Source organism: Acanthisitta chloris, unplaced genomic scaffold (assembly GCF_000695815.1).
Source record: "Acanthisitta chloris isolate BGI_N310 unplaced genomic scaffold, ASM69581v1 scaffold1527, whole genome shotgun sequence".
Taxonomy (NCBI): Eukaryota; Metazoa; Chordata; class Aves; order Passeriformes; family Acanthisittidae; genus Acanthisitta; species Acanthisitta chloris.
The window spans coordinates 77,632-89,043 of NW_008684111.1; the positions used below are offsets into that span (position 1 = coordinate 77,632).

Genomic DNA, 11,412 nt, shown 5'->3' on the forward strand with positions numbered 1-11,412 from the left:
ATGCATAGTCTTATTTTCTACTCAGTGCATATCCAGTATGGTCTGAAATACACATCTTTCCTTCTTTAAGCCATATCGGATGGGAAGCTGAATTAGATACAAAATCTTCAGTACTGTTTGAAGTATCTATCTCAATATTCCTTTTTACAAAATGAATCTTTACATCATTTCTTAGCATGCAACATAATTCATTATAGTGAATGTTCAGTTGCATATTTGAACAATGCTAATATACTATGTATATCCATTCACAAAATTCTAACTACCTACTTTTCAGCAGATTATTATTTTAGAGGGTTTTTCCTCTTTTGCATTCACTGAAATCAATGTCAAAATTTTACCACTGACCTAGCAAGGATGACCTTTTTAGAACACTCAAATTGCAAGCATTAAAAATGCAGAAAATACTTGATTTTTTTTTTTTTTTGTTAAACAAACATTTAACACTTGTACTTGTAAAGAAGGCTTGTATTAAAAAGCCCATAATAACCAGATTAAACCATCACTGGAAAAATTATTCTGTCACATATATGAGTTCCAAATATAAAAATGTCACAGATCATCAGGTTTACTGACAGACAACCAACAATTCATCAACTTAACAATTAAATGTAGTATTGAACCTACAGTATATTTTACATGGCTTTATACCAACAACAATAGGCTTGTTATTCTGTGATGGCAAAGTAAAAAAAAAAAATACCAAATTTAGCTGTCAGATTCATTCACTCATAAGTAAGACCAACTAGTACTTAATAAAAACTTTACCACCAGCTGCTCACATAGTCTTTAGTTTCTTGGATGTGCAGATACTATATTGCCAGAGAAGCCTCTTTACTTCAGAGTATTTAAAACCACCCCAACAAACCCCAAGCACAACAAAACTCACTCTCTCAAGTTGTTGTGATTTACCAAGTGTGATGCAAATTAACATGAAGTAAAAGTTGTTGTGATTTACTAAGTGTGATGCAAATTAACATGAAGTAACTCATTGAAACACAAATTCTTTCACTTTCTTAATGTAGAAAATGGAGAAAAAAATGTGTCATTTTGACTGACAGAGTAAATATCTCAGGAATGTCTCCTGTGCCTCAGATTCTTTGGGAACTGAGGCACTTTGCTCATTACAGTAACTGTTCTCAGATCAGAGGTCACTGATGATAATTTCGTTACCTTTAACCTCACTGATGGCCACTTTGAGACAGTGAGGAAAAGTACGCAAAGGAGTATTGCAATAATAACCTTCTGTGACATAAAAGTAGATATTTTTCTACACACACACACATGTATGCACACAAAATTTAAAATGTTTTAAAAAAGACTATTAACATGAACATGCTGAATATCTTAACATATAGCAGTAGTTTGATAGAGTGTGTCTCTTTGAAACCATCCAGGTTGTCAAATATATATATAGCATATTGTTCCTTAAACAGAGTCTGAAAGATCAAATTGATGTCAGAGCATACAACAAAGGCAATCCTGAAAATGTTCAGCACATCAACAGTGACTGATAATTTACCAAATTAATTGGATTCATTAATACTGCTGCCCTCCCCCCTTTTAAAATGAAACATATTATTTTCTTACAATATCTGTCAATGGCTTTTTTTCTTTTTTTTTAACAAAAAATTATGCTTAACGGCTGTCTTGCAGAGTAAAGGAGCATCTCTGCCTCTCCACATCTTTTTACCATTTCATAGCACATCGCAGTGGATTATTTTAAGACATCTTTTCACTAGACCCTCCTGACACCAGGCTGCAGCTCGCAGATAAGCTTCTACATTAGTACTCCCCAGATACTGAGCTCTTGCTACAAGTATGAGATACAAGGAATACTTACAGCACTTCCAGGTCACGCAGAGCTCTAAACGCCCCATCTTCAATACAGCTGATCTGGTTGTAATCCAGTTGCCTGTTAAACAGATTAGGAAGGCATTTGTAAGGGAGAGGAGCTCTGGCAAGGCGAGGTGCAAGGAAAACCTCCCGAGGGGCTGGATGAGCTAGGCCACGCATAGGGAAAGGCTCTGGCCATCCCTCCCGTCCGCTCGAGGCTGCCACAGAAATCCCTTTTTGTTCTCAACTGTCTGCGCAAAACAGCAGTGCTGGGAAAGCTCCAGTAAATAATAACCGCACCTTCTATTAAATGCCAAAGGAACGCAATTTCATTACGGCAAGAAAAGCTATCCATTAAAAGCTCTCAGCATCATCTCGCTGAAACAATTTCATTAAGGTAAAGGACGGTAAATCACTTAATGTCACACACATCCCCTCGGTGACCTAACAGAATCCATTTATCAGAGCAGCCCAGCTGCATGTTAATTCCAGCCACCGCGGCAGGACCGCGGAGAGACACCCTTGGAGGGGTCTCCCTGCCCCGTGGGAGGTGTTACCCCCAGGTGTGTGTGGGGATTTAGAATAATTACCTTCCAGAATATGTCAGTACGTAGAAATAACACTGTCTGAGGCATTTATAGACTTTGCTACTGATCTCCTTGAATTCTGCTCCAAATGAAACTAGTAACCTTCAGTATCTGGTTTTCTATGTACTTTGTGCTCTCTGCACTTATAGGCAGATAGTATTTTGTAATGGAGCACTTGAATTCTGGACATAAAATTCAGCAATCCATCCCATACGTTATTAATCCTTAAGTATTAAGTTATGAAAAATTTACAGTCGTTTCTCTGAAGAATATCATTATTACCTTTTCAATTCTAAACATTGATACAGGACATACAGCCCAATTAAAAAATGTCTGCTTCAATTAACTACCATGCAAATTCAGAAGCACAATTTCTCTGCTGATAAAAACTTTCCCTTTAAATACCTAAATGGCTTATGCATTTCAGGGCATGACTTGCAAAGCAAAGATGATAAAAACTCACTTTAAACAACTTCTCCAAGCTGGTAACTTGTCAGTGTCAAATAATATAGACAAGTAAATGTGTGTGAACTATACTAAGAAAATGAACAAAACACAAATGAACTCTGCCCCTTCTGTCTTCAATTATATATTAGCTATCAGGGCTAATGATGCTTTTACTAAAGAATTTTCTATGATTCTTCTGAATCTGTGATAACATTTTACTTTATTAATAAATCATCACACCCACTGCTGAACGTAATGCATCAACTTCTGTAAAGTTCTTCTAGTTTCATCAATATTTTTCATCAGAATTACTACTACAGGGGAATAAAATATTGTCATAACTGTAACAGTGCCTGTGTTTCTGTGTACTGAAAGCTAAATGCAAACTATCAGTTCCTGAATATGATCTTTAATCATTTTGGTGCAATGTTACAGAACCAATGCTGCAGTGTTGGAATATTTAAGCCTCCTTTCTCAGGCTCCTTCAGTTTTTACTAATGAATTTCATTTAACAATTAAGCTAATAGCCTTTTCATTTTAAAGAGGTAAAATATATACACAGTACAATTCTGTAACCTCTCAAACAATTTATCAAAGCTATTTAAATTAGTACAATGGCATGAAATGTTACCCTTGACACAATACAAAAGAGAAATTGTTTCCAGACAAATTGGAAAAATCTTTTAATGCCATCAAATTTGCCTAATGCAGTCTGCAGGTTAATCTGTAAAAGGGTGAGCTGTATGTTTGCCCATATCTTATTATCCTTAGCTGTCAATGTATAAATCAGTGCTGACACAGCTTCTTCTAAATCATCCATATTATACACAAAGGAAAATCTTTTAACAGTAGAGAAAGCACTTGAGCAAATCTTGTCTTACACAAACTGAAAAGCAGATTTCTTCAACTAGACAGGCAGCAGTTGTGGTGCACCCGAAACTTTTGGACTTCTTACTTTAATGAGTCACCATTACCACTACCTTAGTGAGGGGTGAGTTGTTTTCATTTAAACCTTCTTACCAGAAAGATTACTCTGTTTGTACTGAACTAATGAGTTGGTTTTGGTTTGGGGAAGAGAATTCTGCAGCTGGGAGAGGAGAAATATTTCCTAGATTTATAAATTACTGCCTTTGAAAAATACTACCATCTTTATATTTTAGATCGTCTTCCATCAGTTACAACCATGATATAAAAATGATTAGACAGACACCATGAAGAACAATTAGGTGATATATATATATATTATTTTTTTAAAGCTATGAAAGGGACATGACTTTGAAGACTGTGTGCCTGGCTTGAACAGCAAATTATGATAAGGGTAAAGGTTAAGGTAAGGCTATACAATGCATATATAACCCAAACAGAAATTTAGACAATGTTTCACAACCAGCATAAAACTAACTTATGAAGTCCCTCTAGCAGATATAATGAAGTGGCCTGAACTTTTTTTGGATGAAATTGGTTCCTGATAGCAAGTTGTGCTAGTGCTATGACTTTAGAAATAAGCAAGGATACTAGAAATAAAAAGGCACATCTCTAATTTTAAGTTATGTTTTATAATTTGGTTTAAACATAATGACTTTCAAAACCACACATAAAAATTTACAACACCATAATGAAACCTTTCTCACCACTCAGTTATTGAGTACACCAATAACCCTAACTCCATCTTAGAAAGGTTTTTTTTACCCCCAAGAGCTGCTTTTCCTGAGTACACCAATAACCCTAACTCCATTTTAGAAAGTTTTTTTTTACCCCCAAGAGCTGCTTTTCCAATTATTAGAAAACACTGAGAAGAGAAGCTGAGCAGACATAGGCCAGCAATTCTGTCCCACTCTCATCCTTGCCCTCTCCTCAGTCTTTCCACCATCTTCCTGCGTGCCCCATCTCCATTTCGGGTCTTTTCTACGTGGGGTCTTTCCATGCTTTTGTAAAGTTGCTATTCCTTTCTGCCTCCAACATTCACAAAGCTGCTTCAGCAGTGCCATTCCTGTGAACTTCATAAAACACCAAACAACAGCTGCCACATTGAAAAGCCGCAGAGAATCATAGCAGAGAATTAATTGGATTTTGCACCCATATTAGCAGCATTTCCTGAGCATTTCATATAGTTACTTATCTACTGCTACTTAAAATGTTAATGTTTATTGTGAGTTCAGCAATAAAAACTAGCAAGAACTAAATAAAAACCATTCAACTATTAATAAAATGTCTTCTTTAAAATGTTTTTGATTTATTGCTCTTGCTGATACATCTTACACTGTAGAAACATGTTGCTAACTTACATTTTCTTCCCTTTTAGCATATGTTGTCTACCCAATTATGATAAATAAAGATCTTAAAATAATAGAAACATATTGCTAACTTACATTTTCTTCTCTTTTAGCATATGTTGTCTACCCGATTATGATAAATAAAGATCTTAAAATAAACTTTGTTACCCTACAAGAAGAGCATTTAATGACTAACAGAAGATGCTGCATACATTTAAAAACTACTACCCTCATACCAAAACAAAAAGTCATCTGACTCTTGACAGAGAAAACCTTCTTTACTATTGCTAACTTACATTTTCTTCTCTTTTAGCATATGTTGTCTACCCGATTATGATAAATAAAGATCTTAAAATAAACTTTGTTACCCTACAAGAAGAGCATTTAATGACTAACAGAAGATGCTGCATACATTTAAAAACTACTACCCTCATACCAAAACAAAAAGTCATCTGACTCTTGACAGAGAAAACCTTCTTTACTCCTTTGTAGTGACTGTTAAAAGCTGGGACAATTTCAAATAATCTGCTTGACGTTCCTGTTCCTCACAGCTTGAGAACACTTTGTGGTCCTGTATTCTTCAGGTTTACCCACTTCTCCTTTGTTCTGAAAGTATTACATTTTTCCTGTTCCTCACAGTTTGAGAACTTTTTGTGGTCCTGTATTCTTCAGCTTTACCCAATTCTCCTTTGTTCTGAAAGTATTACATTCTCCTCATGTAACAACTTACTGATAAACTCTGTTTACAACATCATCAGAAAAAGTCAGAAGCCTTTCTAGATCCCTACAATAGCTTCCTCCCCAGGAAACATGAATGTTTTAGCATATAGTATGCTGGATGTCATATCATTAAGTTTTTCCTAGGGAAAAGAATAGAATGCATAATATTTATCACTGCAATACGATTTTTGGAAATGGTCACTGGGTTTTATGTCTCCTTGTATTGTTTACAACAGAACTGAGTTATGTTTCCTATTTCTTACTTCCCTTCTCATTTTCAAGACGAATCAATTTCAGAGGAATGAGATGAAAAAGATATAACAAAATCATGCAAGAATTTATTCTAAGTTTTTATTAAACTTCAAAGAACTGCTTGTTTCCCGTGACTATTACTATTTATTGAGAGTATTCATACATTTGGAAGTCAAGTGGGTTTTTTCACTTGCAGTTTATTTTGCTAATGCAGTTAATTTTGTTCTTTACTAAATTTTCCCTGTATAACATTTAAAAATTGTTATATTTTTTCTTAATATACATAATATAGCAAATTTTTTTCTCCCCAAACTAACAAGCAAGGCTAGCAATACATCCAAGTAAGGCATACTTGCTGAATAAACTAAAAGAAAAGAGAACAGATCTATAGTTCTATTGCTCAATTCCCTCAAAATTTTCTAGCACTCTACTTGGTTCAACCCAGAAATATCTTACAGGAGGAAAATAAAATCAAGTCAAAATGAAACAGAAGAATGCCATCAAAAGCAGAATGAACACAAAATGAACAATCTATATCTTATGTGATGCATAGATACTATCACATCAGTAAGAAATAACTCCTTTAATGAAAATAAAACTGTCAAAATAGTATTGAAATTCTATTCATTTAAACTGTCAGAAAGAACTTTTGTTTTCCCAAAGGCCACAACGTCACCCACCTGTTTGGCAACAACAGCTTTAGGAGGCACTAGAAAAGTGTACGTATTTTTTCCATCATGCCTTCAGAGCTACTTTAGATTTTAATGAAAATCTTAAGCAAATGCAGAATATATTTCACTAACAACTTGTGAAAATCCTTCTGGAAAATCCTTCAGCTGCATGTGGCTGAACAGACCAGCAGCTGAATTCAGAGTCCCAGTAAAAGCAAGCATGAGAAATACCCCAATCCTAAATGATTAAAGCATGTCTAAGGTGAGCAGTGCATTCAGATCAGCACTTCTACAGATGAGTAGACAAATATGCTTCCAGTCACAGTGTAATTTTGTGAATAATCCGAGGAGAAATCAGTAACTAGAACATCTTCAGCAGGTCTATGTACTTTTCAACAGCTAATAACACTGAACTTAAAAAAGAAGTCCAATCATTCCCAACCATTATTAATACAAAATTAGTTATGACTTCAGTGGCAATATCAGTTTTAAATCTTTCACAATCAGTGTAAAAGAGGCATCAGGGCAACACCAAGTAATATCAATCAAGATTTTAGACAAAGGTTAGTATAATGAGAAGGACTTTGATTGGATGATGGTGACTGATTCTCTCTTTGCTAATTCTTCATTTTCCCAGGCAATATAATCTGTGAAGCCACTACATTTCCCTGCAACCTTTACTCCTGGGGTGGCATCTACCCACACTTGCTGGGAAAAAGATGGAACCAAATGAACACAAAGAAGAGAGTAATCAAAATTAATGCCTAGAGCATGACAAGAAAATCAGAGCACAAGATTGTTGCAGGAGATACGATGAAAATGTTCCTTGCTATTTTTGATATCATTTGAGGTTGCATATATTTAGCATCACAATTCTGCCCCAGTGTTGGGGTATTCATTTCCATCCTTTGCCAAGTATTGATTACACAGAGGAAGAGAAAATTAGAATCTTAGAAAATTTTACACAAGTCATAATGCCAAAATGAACTAAAAAACTGAGCATAGCGCTATAGTTCTTTCAGTGGTGCTTCACATTTGTTTGTAACCCAGTTATTTTTCTTCCTACTAACCAGACTAAAAAACCAACCCATTGAAATTTATAATCTGGACACCTAAAGAATTTCCTTATCATCATAAATGCAAACAAAATTCCTGAAGTTGAGAAGATATTAAACATCTTTCACATACAGTGTGAGTACTATATCACCAGGGAGGGTTATGAAACCAGCATTAACATGCATATTAAAAAAATTTGTGTTTAATTTCCCATTTATATGGTAATTTCTATTTATTTTTTTTTAAAAACAGTGCCTGTCACTGTGTTCTCTGAGGTATCTAACTTCTTGGTGAATACTTTTGTCCCTGAAAATGTTGCAAGTTAGGAGTAACTTTCAGAACTGTATTTCCAGAATTTGCACCCTATTTTCTGTCAAGTCCCAGCTATAGTAAAAGTGGATTACTCTTCAAGTCATTCAAGAATAATTCCTTGAACAGAAAAACTGAGACTTTGATACACAGCAGCTAGGTTTTTTTCTTACATTTTTACTGCCAAAATACTGGATCCTGAGTTTCTCATCTGGGGAACTGCTACAAAATAAGCTTCCCTAATTTTTTGTCACTTTCACTGAATAACTTAATTTATTACAAACAATTGGCTGCATTGGTGAAAGCGAAGTTAAGACACTCTGTTTGGCATTTGTGAGATGACATCTGAGTTAGTAAGATGGCATCTGGTGTTAGTTTCCCCAGAGGAAGACAGAGACTGACACACTATGGTGAGTCCAATAAGGACCACCAACATGAGAGGGTTGAACGTGGTAACATTTGGGGAGAGTCTGCAGGAATTGTATTTGTTCACTCTTAAGAAGGAGGGCAAGGGAGGATCTTAGTGCTGCCTACAACTGCCTTTTCTCTGCAAAGACTAGAAGAATGCAATAAGATGTTTTCCAAAATATTCCAGCTCCTGGAAGATGTAAAGCATTTGGTGGGAATGAGAGAATGATGAGTCTCCACTCAGGACCATAAAATACGTGATCAGGTCAAGGTCTGTGAAATTTGTTAACCACCTTTAAACCGCTTACTAGAACTACTGTATAGGATGGTTATCACTCATTCCATGTTAAAAAAAAAAAAAAAGTCAGTGATTTATATTGAAATTGCTGTAATTACTGTTGTTCCACAAAGCAAACCTCAGATTTACAACACGTTCTAATACAGATTTCTTTACTCTTTGTACCTTCACCTATCTCTTCCATATGTTTGGAAGAGATAAAACATATTTAACATTATGCTCAACTACTGGACAATTACAGGAGAAAAGCTGAAATTAGAACAAACATTGAATTCTGTTTATGACAGTTCTCCATGTACAAGTATTTGGCTCCTGGACCATAGGTTAATCACCCAATAGCTGCTAAATTCCTTCACAGAATCATTAAATCACTTATTTTGGAAAATACCGTAAGATCATCGAGTGCAACTGTAAACCTGTCACTGCCAAGTCTACTACTCAACCACATCCCTAAGTGCCACATCTACACTTTTCTAAAATAGCTCTGGTGATGGTGACTCAACCTCTTCCCTGGGGAGCCTGTTCCGATGCTTGTCAACCCTTTGGGTGAAGAAATGTTTCTTAGTACTTTCAATTGTAGTGGGATCAGATTAGGGGTTTGGTGTTGCTTTTTTCCTTTTTTTTTCCACCCCCTCTCTGAGACCACTAAGGAAATATCTGTAGTATTTATCCTATCACGATAAAAAACATGCCACAGGTGTGATTTGGACTTTGTGTGGTAAAAATTATGCCACAGGTGTGATTTGGACTTTGTGGCAATGCCATGGCTTTACAATTTTTATTTTTAATTATCTTCAAGAAGAAGCCATAAGAATTCAAAACCTGCCCATGAACTTCAGGGTCACCATCTCCAGGAAAGTAAGTACCTTTCAGAAAAGACTTATTTTAACACAGAAGAAAAACCATGTAAGAAAACTAGTCACAAGAGTACAAAAATATATGCTAGCAGAGCCAGATAATAGCATGATTTTTCTTTCTTTTAGACAAGCAAACCAAAGGCAGACTTTTAGAACCAAGGCAAAAAATTATTTTTTCCACATGAAGCAAATAAATGTTTCAAATAGCCTGACATTCAAATACTAAACTCGGATTCCATAAACAAATAACTACAATGTCATTTTGCCTTCAACTCTGTTTCACTGTTTTATATTTCACGTAAAGCAATTTTAGGATGTTTAAGATACGCTAAAGTATTTTGCCAAAACAAATGATAAGTATTGATTTTATGCAGAGATTCCTTAAGCAGCTATAAAAGTGCTTAGGAAAAAGATATCTGATAGAACAAAAGGACACTGCATTGACAAAGCATTATCATCAGAATATAGAGAAGAATGAAAAAATACTTACAGATTTTTTATGTCCACTGCTCCTCGGAATGCCTTCCTTGGTATTGCTTGAATCTGATTTTCACTAAGATCACTAAGGAGAAAAAAAAGTACATTAAATGTAAAAATGCCATATATATTTAGTTCTGTGTATAACAAAAAGGAGATACAACTAAACAATGTCAGTCATTATGGTTCAGTCAACGTTTCCAGTGAAGCTTATTTTATTACCTTAACTGATTGATAATTGAAGAAAAACAAATAGCAATAATAATCAAATTAGCTTATCTGTGCTCATTAAGTAGTCCCTTTACAAAACAGCAATACATACATCAAACAAAAAGCAGAAACATTACATACTTTAGTAATGAAGGCACAAATATTTAATTTTTAACAGAGTGTTTTCACTTTTCAACCCTTCCAAACCTATGACATCAAATGTTCGATAGTATGTCCAACTTCATGCAAGGAAGACTGAAATCCAGCAAAAAGAATAAATAGTGAGCTATTGAGAAACATCTATGAAGCTGTGTGATATCTGAGATCAACAGGTTTCTGACTTTTGTTTCAAAGTGGCAAGTACCATGTATTTTAAAAGAAAGGATTACAAACCATCCTGTAACAAATGTCTAAGGTTTCTCCTCAAAACCCCTTCATGACCAGATGTACCACACTATCTGAAACTATTATCTTTTCCAAAAGGGAAATATTTTTAAAATGTTTATAAAATTATTATTTAGTAGTACTTTTCTTCTGCTATCAGTATGAATAAACAGCCTTTTTTCCTCAAATTTAGATATATTTTTGTCCTTTACAGCTCAATATTGGAAATTAACTCTAGAGAACTGAAGATGGTAGCAGAAGAGACAGAATTAAAAAAAAAAAAAGAAAACAAAAGTGAACTAGAATCCAGAGCTTTTCGTTTATGCTATGCACTATTAACAAGCAATGCAGCTCAACAGAAGATGATCAATACATTAAAGTCATTATTGCTCTATCTACACCATGTGCAGTTTGGAGGTTTCACTTCAGACAATAGTTTGCTACCCTGGACCAAACCTACCTACCACACAAATTATACATAAATGTTTGAAGTCCTTCAATGGGACCTACATACATTGGTGCACTAAAATTTTGAAATCAGATCTTCTTTTGAAAGCCTTTTGAGATGGATCTATCTATAGACAATATGGGGAACACAAGTAATTACATGAAGAAGCTTGCTTGAGA

The 11,412-nt window shown here is 34.9% G+C and overlaps 1 protein-coding gene across 1 annotated transcript in view; it reads right to left on the reverse strand.

Moving 5' to 3' along the window:
- Positions 1-10,276, reverse strand: part of SLIT2 (slit homolog 2 (Drosophila)) — a gene marked incomplete at both ends in the record, with an annotated part of 87,111 nt that extends 76,835 nt beyond the window's left edge. Inside the window, 2 exons of the mRNA XM_009079172.1 lie at positions 1,844-1,915; positions 10,205-10,276. Of these exons, the coding sequence (XP_009077420.1) occupies positions 1,844-1,915; positions 10,205-10,276 (144 nt within the window). The remainder of the gene's footprint in view (positions 1-1,843; positions 1,916-10,204) is intronic.
- Positions 10,277-11,412: the final 1,136 nt, after the last annotated feature.